Source organism: Bos javanicus, chromosome 22, assembly GCF_032452875.1.
Source record: "Bos javanicus breed banteng chromosome 22, ARS-OSU_banteng_1.0, whole genome shotgun sequence".
NCBI classification, from domain to species: domain Eukaryota; kingdom Metazoa; phylum Chordata; class Mammalia; order Artiodactyla; family Bovidae; genus Bos; species Bos javanicus.
Genome location: NC_083889.1, coordinates 37,306,205 through 37,331,673, shown reverse-complemented (window position 1 = coordinate 37,331,673; position 25,469 = coordinate 37,306,205). Strand labels below are relative to the sequence as shown.

The 25,469-nt window shown below is 46.0% G+C and overlaps 1 protein-coding gene across 3 annotated transcripts in view; it reads right to left on the bottom strand.

Moving 5' to 3' along the window:
- The window catches only part of PRICKLE2 (prickle planar cell polarity protein 2), a 349,584-nt gene that overhangs the window by 42,574 nt on the left and 281,541 nt on the right, over positions 1-25,469 (bottom strand). For all 3 annotated transcript variants that reach the window (XM_061396478.1, XM_061396479.1, XM_061396480.1), the window contains 5 exons: positions 17,750-17,863; positions 14,539-14,676; positions 11,399-11,602; positions 7,924-8,110; positions 1,304-2,176 (listed from right to left, as the gene is read on the bottom strand). In XM_061396478.1, coding sequence (XP_061252462.1) covers positions 1,304-2,176; positions 7,924-8,110; positions 11,399-11,602; positions 14,539-14,676; positions 17,750-17,863 — 1,516 coding nt within the window. The remainder of the gene's footprint in view (positions 1-1,303; positions 2,177-7,923; positions 8,111-11,398; positions 11,603-14,538; positions 14,677-17,749; positions 17,864-25,469) is intronic.

The window sequence follows — 25,469 nt, the reverse complement described above, 5'->3', positions numbered from 1 at the left end:
CTTGGAACAATGTCTGGCACATGGTGAGTGCTATATCACTCTTAGTTGAATAAATAAATAAACATTCCTGCAGGCGGCAACAACCAGCTGGAGCCAGCGGCGGCTGTCCCTCCAGAGGGGGCTGATGTGCATAAGGCTGTCACAGTTTTCACTGGGACAGACACATTTGACTCTGGGATCCCTACTGGAATGGACAGACATGTGTCTCCTTCCTGGTGTCCCATCCACAAAAGGCAGAGACACTCAATGCTCCTTCAAGCAGCATTTCTCCATCTATCTGGAGTGAAGGACCAGTTTTCATATTTCAGCCCAGTACGGCCTGATATGTGACCCACCTGGACAGGACTGACACCCAGCACATGCCACAGACAACTCACCCACCGGTCTCTAACACCTTGTCCAGTCCACACCTGAACCAGCAGAGACAAGCCCACTGAACATGCGCTTGGATGTTGCAATAATGTCAAATTGCTCCCAGAGAGCGTAAACACTGTTAATATCAGTACTTATCTCCAGGTGCACTGTGGATAGACCTGCTCCTCAGATGACACTTTGCACAGTGTCATCTCGGAGAATGCCGACATTGTCTACACGTGTACACAAAACAGCTGGACAATGTAGTCGGCAAGAGCAGGCAATGGATTGTCTGTCTGTCTTATGTCTCTCTCAACACTTTTGTCCTTCTCAGCCTGCCTGCTTGCTCCTTATCTGTCCTCATTTCTTTCATCTTTATCCACACACTAAAACCAGCTCCCTAATAAGATACTGGAGCTCACAACCGCCCACCCCTTCTCTTTAATGTCGCTTTTGGCCGAGAGGTGCTCTCCTGCCCCTGTGCCCACATCCACAACCTCATCCCCAAGTAGCTCTCCAGTTGCCCAGGACCAATGACTGACTGACATGACTGAGCAAAGCATCTGTCCCTTTGTCCCAAAAAGGAAGCCACCCCACCGTATGGTCCCACTCATCCTTCAGAGCCCCCTGTGGGCTCAGGCTGAAGCGTGACCCCAGCCCAGACAGCATTTTCCACTTGGCTCCTCCCCGTCCTTCCCTGTCTCTCTCGCTCCTCTTCCTTGGCATCATGTTCTCAACACGCGAGCACCATGTTCATCACAGGCACCTTAACCCCTGTGTCAGGCTCCACTTAGAAGGAATCCAATCAAAGGAGCCACTGGCATGGGGTTCACCTTCCTTGACAACCTGGTGGAGGAGGGCATGTGGCAGGCATGATGCAAAAATCCTGAGGACCAGCAATCAGAGGACCCTGAGAACATTCTCAGGGTACCAGGAGACCAGAACCTACCTGTTGCATTAGACAGTGCCAGCGACTCCATGGAGCCCCGCGGGGTCTGCTCAGTGGGCGTCATGTCCTCAGTGTACTTCAGCGAGCTGATGGGGTGCCGGGTCCGACACTGCTGAGCGGACAAGCCCCCTTCCTCCTCCTCCTCTTCCTCGTACTTGGGGACTGGGATGCTGCCCCGGGTTTCACTGAAGCTCTGGCTGGACATGTCACTGTAGCTCTCCTGGGACCGCAGCCTGCCCGGGTAGTAGTCCTCCCGGCACTCCTTGATGAAGCTGCCACCGTGGCCCTTCATGGCCAGCGACGAGCTCCTCTTCGGGTTGCCGAAGTGCTTGGCCCACACGTCGGTCTGGGCTCCGGCGCCCTGCCCGCCGGGGCTGTAGGAAGTTCTGATGTTGCACTGGCTGAGGAGCTGCAAGGGGCTCTGCGGCTGGCTCTGCTCCAGCTTGTTCCCGTAGTGGTATGGCTCGTCCCGGCTCCTCCAGATGGGGTCCCGGTTGAGGCTGGGCGTCTGGCTGGACAGGCTGAGCAGGTCCATCTGCAGTGACAGAGGGTCCACGTCGGCCGACAGCCGGTTGGAGCTCACCTGCAGCTGGCTGTGCTGGTTGAGCAGCGGCTCCTCCGTCTTGCCCTTGTTCTTGCCGATCTTGGCGCTGCGCCGGGACTCCTTGGCCCGGGCGTTTTGGAAGGCGGAATCGGAGGAGTCTGAGCCATTGGGGTCCTCGCCGGCGCTGCAGGCCCGCGAGCAGAAGATCTGGCCTTGTTTGGGGAGGAAGGGCCGCCCCAGGAGCGACTTCTTGCAGTGAGCGCAGCAGAAACAAGTCTCAGTGGCGTGCCAGTGTTGGCCGTCATAGGTCATTTGACCTTGGTCAATTCCTGGGAAAAGAAGGGACACGAATAGGGTGACGAGCTGCTCAGAGTGCTGTGACACAACATGAAATGTACAGCACTGGTTTGACTCAGGGTTCTAGATGCTACAGAATAAAATGTCTACAGTAGACTATCAGGCTCCCGTGTAAACAGTATTTGTGTCTTATGACAGTCGCCGTGTTTTACCAGTCAGGTCCGCCTTAACTCATGTGCCCTGAGGGCAGAGAAACCAGATCAAAGTGGCCTGTCCACGAATCCTTCTGACCAGGGCACATTCCTCCAGATAAACAGCAATAATGATACTCAGGTGTGAGAATCACCGCTTTAAATGCTTTGCATATATGTGAACTCACTTAACCTCTCAACTGCAGGAGGAAGATCTCTAATACTATGTCCACTTTTCAGATGAGAACACAGAGGCATAGGTGATTAAATAACTTGCTCAGTGTACAAGAGTTAGCAATCACAGATGAGATCTATGCCCAGCACGTCTGGCTCCTAACCGTGACCTTGACAATTGTCTCTTTCACTCTGCTTCGTGGCACGTCTGGCTCCTAACCGTGACCTTGATAATTGTCTCTTTCACTCTGCTTCGTGGCCCTGTCCCCCCCTCACAGCTACCCATGACTGTTGTCCATCCTCACCTGCTATATTTTCTTCACAGCACGAATACTGCTTGACAACGAGCCACTACATACGTGCATCTATTAATTACTAAAAGTGAAGCTGGATGATGAAGTTTCCGGGGTATCTCCATGAACATGGCCTGGGGCTCATGCCCCAGGGCCTCTTCACATGTGGAATGGGCAAGTGAACTGAATCCCTTCACTAGCGTATGACACTCTAAGGGGACATCAGTTTAGCAGCTCAGTGGAAAGGAAAAAAGTGGATTTCAGCTCATGTAAGGAAAAACTTGGACCTGGTTTGTCAAAGACATCTCCTTACCATAAGCATGCATATTCCTTGTGTAATTTCCTCCCTGTGCCAAAGCTGTGCCTGGTTTATATAATCTTGTCACACCTGCTTCCAGGAACTTCCCATAGCCCTGGCTGTTCTGCCCTCTTCCAGTTACAGGACTTAACCCCGTGGTGAGACACCATCTTCCTGCCACCCTTGGCCATGAGCTTTGGGCGGGGCTAAAGCCACAGCTGGACTGGCACTGTTCAATAAAAATACCATATCTCCTCCAAACCCAATAACTAGTTTAAGGTTGTGCACGTGACCTGCGCCAGGTCAGTGAGAGAGGCACCTGCATCTGTTACTAAGGTAACCACACAGGGAGACCTTTTGACAGCAGTTACTAAACAGGCAGAATGGGAGTTGGAAGTGGTGGGGGCCCCTTCCCCCAACCCCATAGGAGTGCAGACCCAGCAGTGACTGTGGGATAGGAGGGGACCTTGGCAAGACTCCTCATAGCTCGTGATAAATGTCTTCCCTGAAAGGCAGTATGGATGGGAACTGTCACCTGTGGTGGCTGACAGTCCCGAGTCTGAACTTTCCAGGAATAACCTTTAGAGACTTGTCTAGAGAGGGTGTGAATGAGAAACGGGGAAAAGGAGAAGGGCAAGAGCCAAAGGCCACGAGTGCAGCAGCCTCTCCGGGCCCTCTCTGTGTTCGCCTCACTGTCTTTATGTCCCTGGTCCAGAGAGAGAAGAGTAAGGTATGATCTTCTCCTAGGAGCTCCTCCCCAAACTAAGGGGGTCTCTGTTTATTTAGGCGTCAGGCTATAGGGACCGAAAGGGGATATTTAGAGGGACAGGAGAAGCCACAAGGGCACCCCAAGGTGAGTGAGACACTCAATCAAGTCCCTGTCACAGCACTACTTCCCCAGGAGGAGTGAGAACTGGCGGGGATGGGGCTAGAAACAGCAGGCCCAGAGCTGGAGCTCCACACACACAATGGAATATTACTCAGCGATAAAAAGGAGCAAAATTGGGTCATTTGTAGAGACATGGATGGACCTAGAGGCTCTCATTCAGAGTGAAGTAAGTCACAAAAAGAAAAACATATCATATATAAACACATATATGTAGAATCTGAAAAAAATTGATATAGACGATCTTATTTGCAAAGCAGAAAGTGAGACACAGATGTACAGAGCAAATGTATGGTCACCAAGTGGGAAAGGGGGTGGGATAAACTGGGAGACTGGGATTGACAAATATACACTATTGATACTAAGTATCAAACAGATGGTAAGAATCTACTGTGTAGCACAGGGAACTCTACTCAATGCTCTGTGGGGACCTAAATGGGAAGGAAATCCTCCCAAAGAGGACATACATACATACATACATACATATACACATGTACATATACAGTATGTGTATATATATATAGATGTACGGCTGATTAACTTTCTGTTTAGTATAAACTAACACAACATTGTAAAGCGACTAAATACTTCAATAAAAATTTAAAACAAAGCAAAACCCCCACAAAAACACTTCCCTCACCAGGCTATTGGAGGGAGCAGAGGCAGGCAGAACCCTCTAGTACTCAAGAGTGAGGCCTCAGGACTCAGACAAATACAGGTTCAAACCACAGCCCCACACCATGCCAGCAGGTTATAAAGACTCTGAAACCTATCAGCTTAGTACAGCCGCTGAAGGACTGTGTGACCCTAGGCAAGTGGCTTCTCGTCTCTGGGCCTGCGTCTCCTCCACACTAAAACAGGGATAACAACAGTACTTACTTCTTGGGGCTGCTGTGAGAACTGAGTTAAGATAGAGTCAGTGCTTAGACTCTGCTAACTCTTGGTCTTCTTGTGTGTTCATGAGGTCTCAACACCTGTCTCTCTTTGCCCTGAGGGCTGCTATCTGGATGCTGTTCAAGAAAGAGCTGAGGCTGGCTAGGTCCTCCCCATCCCCGTCCTCCTCGTCCCGAGAACTGGACCTGACACCCGGCTGCCCTGGGTCCTCGCAGTGAGCTCCAACTCAGCGTGGCCTCCCCAGCAGCTGCAGCCTCACCCACTGCCTGTCAGAGGTATGGGAAGTCCAGTTCCTATGGCCTGTGCTCCACCAGCTGCCTCTCCACGCTCCTGCAAGGGAACACGCCCAGATGCAGCAGTGTGGGCCTAGTTCTGGGAGTGGAGGCCCCGCACAAGGCTGGCTCCCGGTGGGGAGAGCGGAGGATGAGGCGTGTTCCAAAGTGGCCCAGCCGGCATAGGAACGTGGCCCCTGATAAACATCAATGATGTCAGATGGTGCTCTGAACTGCTCCTGAACTCTAAACATCTGGAAAAGGGCTTGGCCGTTCCACATCTAAGCGTTCCTTTTTTATTCCCTCTCTAAGCCCTTTAAGTACTTCTCTGAGGGTGTATATGTCTACCGCTGCTACAGCCTTGGTCTGTTTATAGGACTGTTTACTCTGCTGTGTGCAGGCAAAAGTACCGTTGCCCTGGCAACAGCTGCCTGATGCAGGGTCCGCGCTGCACGGCTGTATAAATAGGGAATATTTGGATAATATGGTCAGAGCAGAGCACCCAGACACTGTGGTATGCATGATACACAGAGCACACCCTTTCTCTGCTGCAGGAAAAGTACGTTTTACAGAAAAGTGGATTTAAGGGAAAAAAATAAATCAGGGACAACATTTTAACTACAGCAGTGATAATACTGCAGGCCACAGTGGTCCCCCTTTCTGATAAAGCATGGATGTCTTTTTATGGATTTCAGAGGGAAGGAGAAGGGAATGGCAATCAAAGCTAAAGAGGACAGAAAGAGGAGAAAACAGAGGTGTGCATGCCATGGTGACAGATGTATTTTCTCTCTTCCAAGCTGCTGGGCAAAAATTTTAAGTGGCAGTTTCTGGAGAGGCTTTTCAGTCTCACTGAAAAGGGACAGAAGAAACAGAAATACTAACAAGCAGGGGGATGGCTGCTGTATGCAAGGTGTCTGCGCGTTCTGCCCCTCTCATCCATGCAGGCACCTTCCTGTAGACCCAGAGCCACGGTGAGCGTGCTGGGTCAGCACCTCACACCAACTCTCCTGATCGAGTCCCACCCCCAGCCCCTTGTCCAGATTAAGACCCGCCTTTCCTCGTTCAGTCGCTCAGTCATGTCTGATTCTCTGCAATCTCGTGGACTGCAGCACACCAGGCTTGCCTGTCTTTCACCATCTCTCAGAGTTTGCTCAAACTCAAGTCCATTGAGTTGATGATGCCATCCAACCATCTCATCCTCTAATGCCCTCTTCTCTTCCTGCCCTTAGTCCTTCTCAGAATCAGGGTCTTTTCCTTTCCTAGCTCTCAGAATAAAGGGAAGTATGTCTGTTTAACCGCTTTGACTTGTGAGAAACAGAAGCTGGTGGGAACCCGGTTGAGGCATCAGGCTGTAAGAGGTGAAGATTTCAGGGGCTGGGGAAAGGGGGTTTTTCGTGACAGCCCAGCTCCCAGATGGGAATGCTGCTGGACCCAGGTCGGTGTAGCACTGTTCATCCTGGGGCCTGGTAGGGACTTCAGCTCAGAAGGGCTCCATGGAAGCAGGTCTGAGCCCACGGGATGGACCCTCCAGTGACAAAGGACCCCTGAGGATATAGTAGGTGTCTGAAAGCTGTGATTTTAATCAGCACCCAAGCCCTTCAAGTTATGAACTAACTTTTCATCTGACTGCATCACTTCTGATGAACCAGGGAGACAAGGCCACCTCTTTTTGTTCCGGATAAAATCTTTTACGTGAGGTAAAACGGGCTCCCAGACTGATGATCTCCACACCTCCCCACTATAGGTAAGGAGCTGGCAGCCTCCAGGCAGATTTCTTGGAACTGCACAAGCCACAGGAAGATCAGGCTGCTGGTCTCAGAGACATTCATCCACTGCCAACTTCTCTTCTCTTTTTAAAGGGCAGCTCATTCTCAAGGTGCCAGAACAGGCGAGCTGAGTGAAGACGCTCCAGATGCTGCATGATCAGGAATAGTGTTGAAGGGCTGAACGAATCCGTTACTTGAAAAGGGAAAATGATTTTCACCATCTCAAATCTGCCACTTATTTGAGGCGTTTATAGCTTCGGAGCTATTTGAGGTTCTCTCGCTTTGTTTTTTGGCTGGGTCGGATTTTGCTGATTTCTTTCAGGACATGCATGCCAGTTGCCACTTGGTTTCCTTGACTATCTTTTCCTACCAAGAGGACCGTTCTGTTTCCTCCTTCTGCTGATCCCTGAGGTTTTCTGAGGAGGCTGTGGAAGGCAACTGTTTATATTTTCCCCTCCTCTGAGACCTCTCCTCCTCTGCTTGGTAGTTAAGACTGTCCATCATGTAGCCCCGCCTTGGGGGTGGGTCTATGAATCAGTCAGACCAACAGGAACCCCCTATTCATTTCTTTCTAGGGTGGAACAGATGACCTAATGGCCGGCTATAGCATTTCTATTTGGAGGACCTGACTTGGATACTGGAAAAGTCACGATTCCATCCTTTTTAGAGAACAGTGCTTAAGCTGGTATGTATAAGTGTGGGGGTCATTGTTACACCTTGTGAAGGCACCCTGTTGCCAAATGATGCCAACAGAAGGCAAGCTGAGACACAGAGGAAAAAAAAAACAAAAAAAAACAGATTCTCTTCAATCCCTTGATCCATCCTTACCTGAAACCAACATCCTCCCTGGCTTCTCCGGTACTATGAACCAAGACATTCCCTTTTGCACTTAAGGGAGTATCAGCTGGATTGCTATTGCTTGCAACCAAAGGGATTCTAACTATACCAGACACAAAGGAGATGCAGTCAGAGTAGGACCAGGATGAGCACCAAGTGCTGCCTCACCTATGTGCTGGGCACAGGTGTCGCAATATTCTGCATACAAGGACTCAAAGCAGTGGCAGCAGTAGGGCCTTCCCTCCTTCATGATGTAGCGCTGGCCACCCAGCACCGTCTCACACTCGAAGCAGCAGAAGTGTTTCATGTGCCAGTGTCGCCCCTCGGCTTCTGTGCATTCATCCGCAAAGATGATCTGCAGAGGGAGAGGCCAAAAGGTCAGTGGGTAAGAAACAGCCATGAGAATACACTGTGAAGGAGGAGAGCTATGAGGGCCCCAGACTAAAACGGTAGGAAAACTGGTCCCACCCACAAGTTATTAAACAGAAGTAGATACGTATATATTTACTCTATACCTATATCAGTTTCCACATGTGGATTTTCCTAAAGCACATTTAAACAGTTTCTGACCTGGCCAGTGATTAATTTAACCACAGTGTATTCAGACAAAGAATAGTCTAACAAAAAGAATATAGAGCAGGACTAACAGCTGACAGCTCATGGACATTTTGGCCATTATCTGTTTAATTTGGATTATATATGGTATCTTTTTTAAATGAGAAACGTCATATAAACACCTGGGATCCCGAGTGTTTTTTGAAAATACAGTATTTGGCAATGTGTGCTACACATTCCTGCATGGCGACAATAAAAGGGGTTGCTGCTTTCAGATGAGTGATGAGTTCTGCAGTTTGTCATATTTTTCACCACTTGCTGTAACCTTAAAATGAGTCACCTTTATTTACGGTAACCGCCTAACCCTCAGAGGTATTTCTGTTTTGAACCATGAGACAGACTTGTTTTCAATTTCAAAGCACAGATTTAAGAACGTACTACAAACTGCAGTACTCAAGGCAGAAATAATCTCAGACATTTATGGCCAAATGACGATTGACAAGGGTGACGAGGACATTCAATGGAGGAAAGAACAGTCTTTTCAATATACCTGCCTGGTACGACTGAATAACTGCATGCAAAAGAATAAACTGAACCCCTACCTCACACCATATATAAAAGTTAACTCAAAAGGGATCAAAGACCTAAATGTAAAAGCAAAAATATTATAAAATGTCTAGGAGAAAAGTAAAGATGTGAATTTTCAGAAACTCTGTTTCCAGTTAGGCAATGGTTTCTTAGCTACGACACTAAAAGCATAAGCAACAAGCGAGACATCGGAAGCTGGATTTCATTGAAATCAAAACTTTCATGCTTCAAAGGACATCATTAAGAAAGTGAAAATATAACTACAGGATGGGAGAAAATACGTGCAAATCACAGATCTAAGCGACTAGACTCCAAAATATTAAACAAGTTTCACAAGGACACAATAAAGAAAATCACCCAACTGAAAAAATATGCAAAAGACTTAACGAGACATTACTCTCCAAAAGAAGATATGCAAACAGCCAACAAACACATGGAAGAAAAGATAAACATATAAGCCATTAAGAAAAATCCAATCAAAATCACCATGTGATGTTATTTCATACCCACTAAGGTGACTATATGGCTTCCCTGGTGGCTCAGAGAGTAAAGAATCTGCTTCAATGTGGGAAACCGGGTTCAATTCCTGGGTTGGGAAGATCCTCTGGAGGAGGGCATGGCAACCCACTCCAGTATTCTTGTCTGGAGAATCCCATGGACAGAGGAGCCTGGTGAGCTACAGTCCATGGAGTCCCAAAGAGTTGGACACGACTGAACGACTAAGCACAGCATAGCACAGGTGACTATAATTTAACAGACAGACAGTAATAACTACTGAGGAGAATGTGAGAAATTGGAATTCTCATTCGTTGATAGCTGCAAATGTAAAATGGTGTAGCTGCTCTGGAAGACAGTTTAGATCCCCTCAAAAAGTTAAACATAGAACTACCATATGGCCCAGCAATTTCACTCCTGGATATAGACTCAAGAGGACAGAAAATATATGCCTACAAAAAAATCTGTATATGAATGTCCACAGCAGCTTTGTTTAAAACAGTCAAAAAGTGGAAACAACTTAAATGCCCACCAATTAATAAATGGCTAAACAAAATGTGATATATACAGTTGCTTATTATTCAGTCATAAAAAGGAAGGTACTGATACACGCTGTAACTCGGGTTAACCACAAAAACATCATGCTAAGTGAATGAAGCCATGCATGGAAGGTCCTATGTTGCATTAATCCACTTACACAAAATGTCCAGAATATGCAAATTCATGGAGAGACTAGATGAATAGTTGCCAGGGCTGGGGGCAGGGGGAGAAAGGGGAGTGACTGCTGATGCATCTGGGGTTTCTTTTTGGATGATAAAAATGACCTGGAATTAGGCAGTAGTAATGGTTGTCCAACTTTGTGAATACACTAAAAACCACTGAATTGCACACCTTCAAAGGGTAAATCTTATGCTGTATGAATTAGACCTCAATAAGCAAAAATTTCAAAGTGCTTTAACATCCTACTTCATTTCCTATTAGATAAAGTATTACGAGCACTCGCTTCCAGATGGGGCAACTGAGGCAGGCAGGGAAAGGTGCTGCCTAGAATCACAAACTTGGACCGACTACCTGCTCAGAGCGTCTCTTATGAACATCAGTAGTAGCATGAGAATCCGTATTAGTTAAGACCGACAGATTTCCTCCTAGAAGAGTGAGTCTCTGATGGGCAGTTTTTAAGGAAGAAATGCCATGTACCGGTGGCCTCTGGGTGACAAAGTGCAGGGTCGTTTACAGGGTCCCACATAGCCTTACAGGGTCAAGAAAGAACCAAAAGTATATTTTGCACAGGAAGAACCCCCTGCCTAAGACCTTTTCCCCAAATTATTCCTGTAAAATCGGTCAAGCTTAGAACATTTTCCTTTCTGCTCCCAACTTTTATACTAACCCAGGTTTTCTACCTTTCAGCTCTCAGACCACACTTGGGTGTACTTTGGCTGGGAGGAAAGACGAAGTATGAACCTTGGGTCCAGTCTGCTCTCTGACCTGGGTGAGTGTATGGGGCAGAAGGATCCTAATGGAGCAGCCACCTGCCCTGGAATCCTCATCAGGACTTTCATAGATTATGGGAGAATCACATCATGCTACTCATTTTCTTCTCTTCTCATCCTAATCTGTCGCATTGAATCTCAGGAAACCCAAGATTTTAAGATAATTCAGAAATGACACATTATTACTAATGATGACTGCTCCCTTGGATTTGGGCTGAAACTGAAAGCTCCACAACAATCCCTCCCCCTCCCCCTTTTTTAAGAGTTCTGAAATGACCTAGTGCCCTAGAAACTGTTTTCCTATGAGACTGTCCAATTCAGCAAAGCAGGTCACAGTCCTGGACATTCTAGCAAACAGGGATGGGGCCAGACCCGCTCTCAAAAGAGTTAATAGGAGAGGCTGGAGAGGCCTGCGGTTTTCCTCCATGCAGGAACCACAGGGCAACGTGCTGGCTGAGGTAAAGCCCGGGGTGACAGTGGGGCTGCGCGCCCCAGTGAGCGGAGCCAGCTCTGACCTCGTCGCAGGCTGCGCAGCGCGGCTTCAGGCACTCTGCGTGGTGCCTGCCACAGTAGATCTTCCCATCCTGGTAAAAGTAGATCAAATCCACCAGGAGCTCATTGCAGACGGTGCAGATAAAGCAGGGTGGGTGCCAGCTGACACCGTGGCCGGCACGTGATGCAAACACAGCGATGTCCCCGCCATTGATCTGGCCTCCACACTGCGAGGTGAACAGAAACAGGTCAGTACGAGGAACAGCAGCCCCCAGCTCTCAGCGCCATGAGGAAAAGATACACAACTGCCAGCATCCTTAGCTCGTTACTGAGCACTCACTTTCAAACGAGTTATTGTGCTACCTGCTATAAACACGTGGCAGGCTGGTTTCTCTTGCCCCTCTACCCCCACCATCCCTTCCTAGGGCCTACAATTAAGATGAAGATCATTGTCACTGAGAAAATAAAGAATCACAGAGGTGGGAGAGAAAGGCAAAGTCTGTCAGTGCAGTGACACAGAAGAGCTCTGCTGACAGGAAGCAAACTGAGCGGAGGTCTCATTATCTCTGAGACATTGCAAACTCCCTGCCGGAGGCCCAGCCACGTCAAACGCCTGCAGCAAGAGTGTGGCGTGGGGGAGCGAGAAGGAAGCCTGCAGGGACTCGGGGAGCTGGCGGGGCCTACACTTAGGGTGGCAGGGGAGTGGGTTCATAAGAACATGCCCACCTTTTACCATCTAGGTTTCTCTAGAAGCCTCTCAGGCATGATTCTGGCCTGCTTCCTCTGATATCTTTGTACACAGTCCCAAATGAAAAGGTACTACTCCTAAGGCCAGACTATGGCAAGGACTTCTTTTTTCTCCCTTTCCTATCTTCTCACTCATTTCCATAGTTCCTTCCCCTGCCCAGAAAGGAGCAAGGTAAAATCCATGATAACCCATGCTTACAGTTGGGCTTAAGATAAAATGAATAGAGTCCAAGGGTCTTGGAGGGAACAATAAAGTGTGAGGCAACAGGTCTGGGGGAGGCTTTCTGCTGATCATGGTATTGGGCTGAGAGTCCAGCCCGACCTGAGAGGCTGACTCTGGGGGCAACGTCTGAAGAGCAGAAAGGCCACCCCTAGACCTTTCCCACACACTGCCGTCAAAAGCACTGAGATGCTTCATAGAAAATTAAGTCCAGGTCTCATGGAGTAGTCTCTGGGAGCTGATTCATGCAAGTGACCAGACATAAGAAAGACATTACATTACAGAAAGTGATACCCCTGCCTTGTGGGGCAACGTTAGTACAGCTGAGGTATGCGTATTGTTAGAAGATAAACCAGGGGGCACATTAAAGCTTTCCAGTTTATTTGCTCCAACACTGATTTGAATTGGGTAGCAAGCATCAAACTGAAGGTGGCTGGGACAGAAACCCAGGGAGATAGTTTTATAGAGAAGTCATGGAAGTAAAAGCAAGGAAAGTATTTCAGTGACTATAGAGATTAAGTGGTCCCCTTATTTGGGAAAGCCCAGCTGGCTGCTTGCAATTGGTTGTTCTTCAGTGTCATTTTCTCAGATTCCGGTACCCTGACTGGTTCAGGTTTTGGTCTGCTGATACAGGCTACCAAGGCAATAGAGCCACCCCAGTCTAATGGCATCCTTGTTTGATTACTGTAACAATACAGAATCCCATTTCACCCTCACCATGATTCTACGACCTAGGTATTCAATACCCCCATTTTGGAGATGACAAAACTGTTAGGAAAAGTAATAGGGTCAAGGTCGCCTGGCAGACTCATGTGTCAAACGTACATCTTTCTGTCTCCATGCTGTCATCACTATTCTGTGTCACTCTCGATATCTGCCTGTGAAATGCCCAACTTCCCTTTTACTTCAGGTGAGCCCTTCTAGGCTGGTCAAGAAGAACCCACTCAAGCGTGGTAGAGGCTCTGAATGGAGCACACAGAACCTCACATCTTAAACTCTGACCACCTGCATCTCAGGGGTGGGTGTCAAGGATGAGGACCCCTGTTGTCAATTCCGGTGCTTTGGCTCCCCTGTTAAGTAGCATCTCCATTTCATCCACTGAGCCTTCCAAACTTCTCTCTCTGAAATCCCTCCCCAAAAGGGCCCCCCAATAAATGGCATCCCCTCTGTTCACATAGTATGTTGCCTTTTCTTCACCAGTTAAGGTCATGTATCCTCTTGCAATCTGTGCCTGAATGGGTCCCTGAAGTGCTTAAGGAGTTAGATGGGGCCACTCTTTGAGCAGCAGGGCTAAGAAAAGTGCTCAGTACATGACCATCTGCCCCAGAAGGCTTTTGGAGGTCAAGAGGTCGGGGAGGGTGAACCCAGGCAGGCCTGATTCCCACCCTGTTTTCTTAGAAACCCTTCTCCACCATGCCCGGAGCACTCTACAGGAGACTAGAAGAAAAAACAAACCCAAACTCTCAACTAAGTGAGGTCCGAGAAAGAATGCGGGAGGTCCATGCACTTTGCTAAAGAATCTTCAGACCCAAGGAGATGACCATTTACCACCTCTTTAAAGGGCACTGGTCCTAGGATGATCCTGGGAAAGACAGTGGCCATGGTCCAGGCAAACTCCACTTTCTAAAGCACTCATTTTAAAATAATATTCCATCATGTCCTTTCTCTGCTCAAATCCCTCCAGTGGCCCTCTCTCTCCTTCCAGTGTTTGACACAGCTCTCCATTAAACTGGACTTGACCGGTGCATTCTCTTCCTTTGCCCCCCCTGCCCTGCCACAATGGCCAACCTGCTATTCCTGGGCCCTAAGAGAAACGCTCCTGCCGCAGCATCTTTGAACGTGCTGTTCTCTCACACCCCGCTTCCCCTGCCATCACATGACTCACTCCCTCAGTTCCTGACTGTCTCTGTGGAGCCTTCCCAGCCACTTCCCTGAAAATTACAGCCACCTCACACTCCCAGCATTAACTCTCTTCCCCACTGCATTTTTTTCCTCTTATTTATTGACATTATTGTCTGACTTCTCTCCTAGGACAGAACTCCTTCCAAGGGCAAGACCAAGCTTTCAAACCTTTTGCTCACAGCTGTATCTCCCAGGCCTATCAAATAGGCTCTCAAGAAAATAAATGCTGAGTGAATGAATCAGGGAAAGGATGCCTGAGTGACCTCCCGAGCACACCCCAGACCATGCGCTCACCTGTTCACAGATGGCTCCAGTCATGGTGACCGGGAAGGGCCTCACGTTGCCACGGCCCAGGTTTTCACGCTTCCTCTGGTTGCTGAAGAGCTTCAGCTCCCTCTTCTCTTCCTCGTCCAGGGAGTTGCAGTAGCGAACCTGGACAGACACACAGGAAGGTTGGGGGTGGTGGGGTGGTCATCTCTTGCTCCTGAGGATTCCTGAAGCCCTGGCCTCAGACTTTTTTCTTATTAAACACATGTGCACTCTCAGGTGTCCTGGTGGGCACCTGAATACCACCAGGCTTGGGGCTATTTAGGTGAGTGTCTACCCGAGATTGTTGACCATCAAAAGAGCTTCCTAGAGGCTCGAAACTCTGGAGCACAAGTCTCAGGCAGGCCAGTGGCTGGTACCTGTTTCTCATGCTCACTGCCCCTCTCTGCTCACCACACTGAGAGCCACGTCATTGGGAGAGCTTTGCTGCTAGTCAACATCTGGGACTTCCTTCTTCTACAAACTGATGTAGATCTTCAAACTGATCATCATACTCTCACTCTCAGATGGTAAAGCATCTACCTGCAATGCAGGAGACCTGGGTTCGATCCCTGGGTTGGGAAGATCCCCTGGAGAAGGAAATGGCAACCCACTCCAGTACTCCTGCCTGGAAAATCCCATGGACGGAGGAACCTTGTAGGCTACAGTCCATGGGGTCGCAAAGAGTCTGCCAGGACTGAGCAACTTCACTTTCACTTTCACTCTCACCTCCATGGGCCCAAGGAAATGATCCCTGACACCAAAGGATGGCTCCAGGCCAACGAGCCAGAACTGTGGTCAACACGCTCATGGCGTCTGTTTCCCAAAATGAGATGGGAACCAAGGCGTGAGACTGAGAATTTGGTTCAGAGCTCTCTGTGTTCTCTCAGGAAGTACTTGCGTGTTTCTCTGTGTGTAGGAGGGAGAGGGCTGCTCACCGGGCTTTGGTTAACAACTTGCATAAGAGAGTTTCCTTCTCGTTCAACACAGAAACTCACAAAAATTAAGGGACAGACATTAAAGATATTCAAATCTGCTATTTCCCATTCTCTCTTTTATTTATGCACACCTTGGGAATTTTGCTGTAATCTTGAACTACTATTTAGTTAATACTGTTTTAAAAACTAACTCATTTCTTTTTTTACTTGAATACATTTACTTGAAAAGAAAGTATATTATGACTATAAATAGAAAAGCAATATCACTTGTGAAAAAACAGGGCAGTCATAAAACTAAATACAAGAGTGAAAACAAAACCATACTGTTGGCTTCTAGCTGGTTACTTTTGCTTGTAGGAGATTCTAAAACGGAGGTTCTCAATGCTGTTACTTAAAAATGGAGATCAGTAGGAGTTGGAGAGGTGTGAGACACCGGCCCACCCAAACTGAAATTTCCCCCATGATCACTCAGCCACAAGGAATGAAATACAGTTAAAAAAGGGAGAGCGTCTCTCATTATATGGTTAAGTATTATTTACTGCCATGTCCTTGTACCACCCAAAGTCATGGATCTAGACATCTTTGGACACATGGATCTAATCCCACCCTCTGTCTTACTTCAGAATAATCTGGACATCTGGAACACTAACTGAATTGCCTGGATGATTTGTCCTACAGATGGTCAAAGGGCAACCTTTGAACTAGGACTAGTTGAAAACCACTGCAGCTGTATACATCAAAACTGTCTAACCTATATGAAAAAGGGCATGATCAACTATTTACTTTAGAATCACCCTTTGTCCTTTAAGAGGCCATGTCGAATGGACAAATCTGTCCATTGGGTCATGTGTAAGCAATTTTCACCAGTAGGAAGAAAAAATTTGAAGGGTCTATTTTCATGAAATCACAGTCAACCATAAACAGAAATAACAATGAAAAAACAGAAAGGAGCAGGTAAGAGCAGACCACGTTCCTCTATCAAGTAAAAAAAAAAAAAAAAAAGAGTCTTCATGTGGAGAATGTACTGCCATGATCTGAATAACCCAGAGAATACGATTACACCACTGACAATTTATGGACATGCTTTGAAACACAGGCACACCCCTCCTGCTTGTAAAAACTGGCATTTTCACTTTCAAATTAGTTACCTGGGCATCAGGTTACAATGCTTGCTTTCCTCTTTAAAGGAGAAAGCATTATTTAAATGTTTCATGAAGTCTGAAATAAACAACAGGAAGGGGAATTGTGACTCCCTTTCTAGAGAGTTGCTTCAGTTTTTAAGCTTTTGCTCTGCTTATTCAAATTAATTTTTGAGGCTCCTGGTTTATTCCTTTTATTCAAATGTGGGAAGATAAAGACTAAAAAACCACACACTTATTTCCTCAGGGACTGAGCTCGTGGGTGGGGGCAGCTGGTAAAAAGCTGGGTCCAGCTCTCTAAAGGAGTTTTAAATTTCTCCTTTTACCTTGAAATTATGGCTTTCTTTAAAACACAATTAGAGTTAAGTAGACAACTGGATTCTATAGGATCACTACTTTTAAAAACCAGATACTTGAACATTAATTTCTAGTTTGCAAACCTAAACCTCCCAAGCATGATGACTTTTTAAAAACACATACACAAATTTCCTTTTAGGATCAAATTTGACTTCAAAGATGATAAATGCCTGCTTAGAGTGCCCTTGTCTGGGTTCAGAAAAAAAGACAATCTGCAAGTCATACTTTCAGGAGTAAAAAGGATAACCTTGGCAAGCTGGATTGGAAATAACAAAAACACAGATGTTCACAGCTGCAAATCTGGACACGTAACTTCTACAGCAGTGTAACATGGAAAACCTCCACACTCATTTACTAAGAAAAGATGCTGAAAATCTAAGAGAGTCACAAAGTCTGTGCTGGGCTTGAACTGCCCAGGGAATCTCATTCATCTAACATGCTCAGGAAACTGGCATCGCCTACTCTTCAACTAAGAAAACCTGGACTTGAACTTTTAAAGTTCAGTGCTCTCTGCCCCCAGTAGTTAGTATAGTACCAGGCACAGAGGCAAATCAACCCCACAGTAAGATTCTGCTTTTCAGTAACCCTCTCCAGAAGATGTCTGACAGCTTCTTTTACCTCTAATTAAGGAAACTAAAATCTAAAATTAATTGCCCAAGTTTTTCCTCAGGGATCTCACTGACCACAGCATTCTGATGACGAAAAAGTTAATAATTTGCTGAAAGTTCTAAGCAAAGGCTTCTGAAGGCCCCTCTAGCCCCTTACCTCATTGTCATGCGGTGGCAGCTGGTGTAATAGTTGCTTGATTCGAAGTTTCTCTCCAGGACTGTTGACATAGGGGACTTTCTCTTCTGGCAGACAGCTGTAGTACTGGTGAACCTGAAGGGTGGGAAAGCACATGGGTAACTCACCCATTCCTCAAACCATCTGCCCATTCCCACATCCTGGGGAGATGGTTCCCACAGCAAGACTCAATCTGCTTCCCACTGTCTCCACCCTTCGTGAAACTCCACAGCCTAGGAGTTTCTCGTTGCAAGCAGAGACATTTATTCTTGAAGAAAGAGTCCCGCGGATCTCCCATGTCTTGGGGCTTTTCCTCTCTTGGTAAGGGAGAAACAAACCCGTCAAACTTTCCTAGAAAAAGAGATTTAGGCAAACATGCTGATGACCCCAGGGGCCAGGGCTTTCTCAGCAGGCTCCCCTGAGAGCTGACTTTACCATTTTCTCTGTGTGTCTCCGGCATGTAACCTGCCCTCCCAGCCAAAAGGATGTGTCAGTGCCTGTCTCGGCGCTGGAGTCTTTGGCACTTGGAGGACTCTTCGGTCCCTCAGCCTCCACCTACACTAAAAACCCTCTAGGTTTTCAGCTTTTCCTGAGGACAGGCCAGAAGATCAGGTCTGTTAAAAAGTCACTGAATTTGGGATACAGAACATGTAATTAAAGATCATCACCAACTTTTTTTTTTTTTTTTTTTACTACATGTTAGAATGCTCCTGTTTACAGCTGTTAGGATATATTCTTTCAGTCTCTGAAGCTCATTCAACCCTAACAATGACTTGGGAAAGCACTAAACATCTAATTTTGCCTGAAAAAGAAAACAGACATTCTACCATCCAGTTGCATGCAAGCTAGGAGAAAAAACTGGCCAAACAGAAGGTATGCTTTATATACGAGAGATTAAAAAAAAAATTACCACAAGCTCAGATGATATCATGGAAAATACTTTTCAACTATCTCTAAGCATTATGACCAGCTCTTGTGAAACAAGGCATTCATTCAACAAAACAGAGAAGACAGAAGACATGAGGCCCTAAATTCACTGTATTTGTTACACTCCTCAACCATGGTCACATTCCCTGGAGTTTAGGGAGCCTTGGATATGACTATATGTTTTAGGAATGCTGGGGTGAAGAGTTATGAAAGCTCTGTCTACTTTGATCTCCAGAAATGAAATCGTAAGTGTTAGAAGAGAGAGGAAGAAGGCTTTATGATGACAAAACCTTAAACAAAATGTGAAAGTCATTCTTATTTTTGTAACAAATGATCGTAACCATTCACCATCATGTGCATAGCAGCCTCTTAATCAAATCCCAAAGGCAAACATAAGCAGATTTCTTGTCCTAGACTAGCTGACTTTTGGAACCCAGGGCCTCCAACCCCTCCCTATAGACACTGGTAGGGAGCCAGGGCCTGGAATTCAGGTTTTGAAGGCAGCCCACAGATTACCGGCACTCTCTGAGAAGACATGTGAGCCCAGATCATGAGTTAGCTTGGGATTAGAAGCTGGTGATGAGTCCATCACAGACTGGCACAGCATTGTGTGCGCAGAAGAACTGCAGCCCACATGCTCACCTGCAAGGGCCACAGATAAATAAGCAGTTATACTGGGGAATGGGTTTTGCCTCCCAGGTCAAAAAATGACGGGTGGAAAGGCCTTGTGGCATCATCACTTTGTCATTCTCACAACTCCCATGATAGTTACAGAACATTAGGGGTAAATACTAATATAACATGAATCACTGTATGGATAAGCAATGAAGTCCTACTGGATAGCACAGGGAAATACATCCTGTGATAAACTGTCATCAAAAAGACTACAGAAAGAATGTATACATATATAGAACTGAAGGAAGACCAGTTTTACGCAACACCATATATCAACCATACTTCAATAAAAAAATATTTTTTTAATGCATCATACTGTGGATGCATAATCATGAAGAGTCTAATGTGAGCTCCACTGACCTTCCTGGCAATCATCCCTTATCACTCACACAGTCCTGTCTCCACTGCCCAGAGCTGTCATCTTCTGAACTGGTGCCTTGAATAAGCCCTGTCCGCTACTGTCCAAGGCTGACCCAGGCTGGAGTCTTCCCCGTATCTTCTGCAGCCATGGCCAAGTAGATCTGAACCCTGCAGTCCTGGCTCTGTCCTTACCCATTCCCGTGTTTCTGAGAAGGTTAAAACCTCTCAGAATCCTTATCACATGATTGTGGCAATTAAATGAGAGTGGAGGCAAAGTATTTAGCCAGCAATAACAATAAATAATAAGAATACACAGCAGTAAGTATATCATCCAGCCTGGTATGCTTCAAATGGGACAATCCAGATTTTCGTGGCCTCCCTTCCATTTTAAGAGGTAGGCTACACCGCTGGCTTGTAGAGTGAGACCAAATCTGTGAAGCTCCCACTTGCAATGGGTCTAAGAAAGAAGGTTGCGAGGAATAAAATGCTGTTTAAGCTAGTTTGGTTTCAGGGGGAAGAAAGCTAACTTATTAAAAAGATGTAGTGTTTTCTCAAAAACCCTATGAGGAAATGGAAACTTCCAATGGAAAATGACTGGAAAGGGATTTCCCATCTCTCTAAGGCTGGTGTTTTTTGCTCTATTCTTTCCTCTCAGCAGATCCCCCACACGACTGGGAGTTGACACAACCTCAGCTCAGGAGTCCACCTTAGACTGATGAGTCTTGCTCAATTCCAGTTCCTTATGGAAGGCTCTTGGGTGAGAACCACACCTGCAGGCTGGATTGGAGAAGTTTCAGGCTGTTTTAAGTGCTGCATACATGCTAAGTCGCCTCACTTGTGTCCGACTCTTTGTGACTCCATGGACTGTAGCCCACCAGGCTCCTCTGTCCATGGAATTCTCCAGGCAAGAATACTGGAGTGGGTTGCCATGCCCTCCTCCAGGGGATCTTCCTGACCCAAGGACTGAGCCTGGGTCTCTTAAGTTTTCTGCAATTTGCAGGAGGGTTCTTTACCTACCAGAGCGCCACCTACTGGAGGATAAAAAAGTCCCAACACATGACTGGGCTAAGGGGGAGGAAGTGATGGAGAGCTCTAGAGATATTTAGCTGGTAAATAAATACTTTAGTCCTCGGAGGTCCACCCTAAAGACTGAATTCTTAGGTCTGCAGAGGCAGTGACTCTTTTGGAACATCCTTCCTGGCTGGATATCTTGTGTTTCCTTTTATAATTTAAGTCTATTGATCACCACCACTGAAATGTATCTTTTCTATCAGTATTCCAGTAAGTCCTTGAATACAAAGTGTTTTAAAATAATTTCTCTCAAGGCTAGCAATAATTTGGTGGATGACTTCAAATAATAGTTGGAGGAAGACTTAAAAGCTTCAACTCTTTGCCACCCCCTCTACCCTACGGACTGTAACCCACCAGGCTCCTCTGTCCATGGGATTCTCCAGACAAAAATAAAAGAGCTTATTTAGTAAGACGCTCCATTATTAAACCAAAGCAGCTAACAACGTACCAAATCACTCCCATATTACACGGTGGGTAATCTGGCTTGCTCTGAGGGAGGAGAGTGAGTCGGTGCTTCACCACTTTCAAGGCTCTTCAAAGCCTGTTCAAGTCCAGGAGGAAAAATAATCACTTTGTGCTGCCTTCTGTGTCTCTTCCTGGTGTTTAGGAGCTGGACTCTGCAAGCTCTTCACTGAGTAAAGGGAATTAGCAGACAGATGGGAAGGAGGGAGGAATGGCTTCCTTTCCCCATCTGTCTCTGGCTGAACATGGAAATGCTGCATGCATGGAAATGCTCTGGCATCTTCCATAATAAAACTACTGTATAGCTCAAAACAAACACCAATCATACCAATGGGAAGGGGAAAATATTTAATATACTTTCTGGCACTACAAAAATTAAATTTGGCACCACCCCTGAAAACCCTGCAGATTGCTCATTTTAGCCCAAACATGTTTCTCTTGTTAATTTTTACAAGTAAATAATCAAATCCAATAGAATTTTGTCAATGATGATCACTACCAAACCATTATCCGACAGGTTGATGATGTGATTTTTCCTCCTGTGCATACTCAGTGTATTTCTCCAAAAGCAGCTCTGTGGCATGTGCTTGGGACTTCACTCCGGTTACAGATCCTTGGGTAGAGGTGCCCTATGACTGTGACCTGGGTGTAGCCATACGAGGTACATTTCCTCCAAACAAAAGCATGCTGAACACAATACACTGGTTTAGGAAAACGAAATAGCTGAAGGCCTTTATTTAAACATGTTACTCTCAACAGTGAGATTTGGCAATAACTGCAGTCTGTGTCAAGACGGATTGTCAGAGCTTTATTCCGTGTGTGCAAATAAAGTCGATGAAGCAAGACCTTGTGCAGTTGGGAAGACTGGGTTTTTCAGAAGGAACTGCACATTTGATAACATTTCTGCTGGAGCAGAGATGGAAGCCAAAAAGTCAGTGACTACTCGTTGGAGAGAAAAGTGCTTTACGCAGGAACAGTGGTTCTCAAATTGTAGCTTCCACCACAACCACATGGAAGGCTTGTTAAAATACCCATCTCTAATCCAGAGGACCTGGGGGTTGGGGGTGATCATTTGCATTTCTAACCACCTCTGGGGATGCCCCTGCTATTGGTTCAGGGAGCCTATTTTAAGAATTTTAGAGTTACTCATGTGCTTTCCTTCAACAGCCAACCCATGAGATTACCAGATATCCCAGGAGACCCAGAGGAGGCCAATGAAGTTATATGCTCTCACTCAATTTTGTAAGTGTCTCCCTCTCTATAGCACTTAAAAACGAGTTCATCAGCTCTGGCGAGAATGAGGAATTCTAAAGGCAAAGTGCTCAAAATTTGAGGGGTACATTTCCATATCAAAAGCATCCCTTTTTCTTAGACTGAGATCCCAACAAGAAGTCAGAATTTGGGGGTTGATTTGAAAATCAATTGTCCTTCACTGTCTCAATAAAGGAACGGATCAAACAATGTATTTTTTAATTGAGTGGCTCTTATGCCCCTAAGTATTTTTATATGTGAACCTTCTCCACATCCATTTTCTATTCTTCCTTAATTAGAATACCATTATTTTACTTACAGCATCAATATACTCAGCTCAGAAAAACAATTCTATACCTCTGAAGGAACAACATGTGGCCATGTGAATAAATTCTGGCCCATGACACGTAAAGATGTGACTTCTGGGAGAGCTCTTTTAAAGGAGGTAAAGTAGTTGACGAAAGCCCCCTTTGCCCATTTCCCCTTCTTCCGGTTTTCTGGCTGGAACGTACAAATGATGGCTGGGGGCTCAGCAGCCATCTTGCACCATGAAGCAACTTTAAGAGCGAAAGTTTCTGAATAAACCACAGAGCCATCATACACCATCACTGGGTTGCCTGTTACTGAACTTCTCCAACCAGTGAGAGAAATAAACTAGATCTTTATTTAGATTTCAGTTTGGAAGTGAGTGTAATTCCCAAATGATATAGCAACAATTCTCAAGCATACACATACTACAGAATCATTTGAGGTCCTTATTGAACATTATTCCCATTTTTATCCTTCTGGATCTCACAAAGAACCCAGAAATCTGCATTCTTTTTAAGTTAATTTATTTTTTATTGAAGGATAATTGCTTTACAGAATTTTGCTGTTTTCTGTCAAACCTCAACATAAATCAGCTGTAGGTATACATATATCCCTCCCTTTTGAAACTTAATAAAAATCTCATACCGAACATGGAGAAACACTGCTTTAAGGGGAAAGCAAATGTGACTTTACAAGGCAAAGGTAAAAACTCACAGAGTGTAATCACCAATGTGCGTTGACACATTTGGAAGGTTTTATAAAAGCCCATCTTAACCCAGAGACTGCCCAGAATATTGGGCCTTTATTTCACATTCTCTCTGTCTCACAGTTTGAGAAGCTTAGAACCCTGGTTCATCTACCTCAATCCGGGAAGGCAATATCAACCATATGCCTGAGGTCTCAGAGGCAGGTGCTACAGAGAAGGGAGAGATGCATGTGAACACGGTGGGTTTTATGAAAAGTGCACACGAGTTCCCAAATGGGGACCTGGAGGATAATCAGATAGCATTACAGCTATGAGCATGGGGTGATGGGCTGCTTCTGAGGGCCTGTTTGTTCATTTGGCATCTCCCTTGCCAGAATTTCATTACCCAAGCAATAGGAGAGAAGTGTTGTTAAGTGGCGTCGAAGAGGTAAAATCGTACCAAGTTCGGCTCCTTGCCTTTTCTCCTGGAGATGCACATTATAATTGTAATTGGTTTACTCAGGAAGCAATCCAGGAAATAACAGTCTAAAACCTAATGCCTAAACAATGTATGCATCAGGCTTAAGCTCCCATAGGATTAGGATCAAAAAAATCAAGGCAAAAAAAGCTCATTTGGGATGTTTGCAAAGAAGAAGATTTCAAAGACCTCTGCTTTTGTTTTGTTCACACCTGATGCCTGATTCAATAGCAAATCATATCAGATTTACGTTCAAAACATCCCCCAAATCCAGTCACTGTCCCCCACCCCTTCACAACCAGTCCTGCCTCGACTGAGTGCTCACAAGAATCACTGCCACGGCTGCTTGTGCACCTGGCTTTCACCTTTGTGCCCTTGTAGGTGATTACTCGGTAAGAACAATCTCATCTGAATGTACCCCAGGTCCCACTGCTGTTCTCAAAACCCTTCGTGACTTCCTATCCCGCTCTGATTCAAAGCCACAGTCCTCACGACAGGCTCATGATCTTGCCTCCTGAAGAGGTGGCTGATCCCATCCCTTAATACATTCTTCCTGTTCAGTCCTGCTCACGATGGCCTCCATGTTACCCTTCTCACCTCACGGCCCCTACACTAGCCATTCTCTGCTGGGAACATTCTTCCTCCAGATATTTACAAGATGCTTGTCCTCGCTTCTTGTGTCTTTGCTCAAAAGTCACCTTATAAGAGAGGTCTTCCCTGACCCAATGAACCAGGGCCCTGACCTCTTACTCTTTAGACCAGTGCTTCTCAACTGGGCCTTACACTGACCCTCAAGGGATATCTGGCAATGTCTGAACGTTGTCACAACTGGTGTGTGTGAGTGTGCATGTGTATATTTGTGTGTGTGTGTGTGTGTGCTATTTACATATGAGTCAAGGCCAGGGAAGCCATTAAACCTCCTATAGTGCATAGTGTGGTTTCCAAAGTAAAGAATGATCTGGATCAAAATGTCACTAGTGTTGAAAATGATAAACCTTTACTCTGCTTCCCCCCAGAGAAATTTACCAGCTGCTGATACATAATCTACCTGTTCACTATCTCTCTCTTCCCTCTAGAATATGAATGCCTGGGGTTTTGTTCACTCTCAGAAGAAGGTGTTGCACACAGTAGGTGCTCAACAAACGTTTGGAGAATCAATGCATGCTGTGTTCAGATCTCATCTCTGCCTTTCTGGTTTATCAGTGGATGTGGATGGGGCATGCAGCAACAGGATATACAGGTGAGGCTTCAGGATGAATCAGAGCACTTACTTTTTCACCAAATGTAACTGATGGCAAGACGCTAAGAGAAGGCTAACTAAAATGACTTGTTGATGTACTACTTCTTTAAGAGGAGGGGACAAAAGCAACACCCTTTTTGATTTGAAGCCAGAGAATTTCTTTTAAGTTGAGTCAACTCTGTTCAAAGAAACTGAAGACAATAATCACGTTACAATCGAGGCAGGTACTGTGATTCAGAACCAG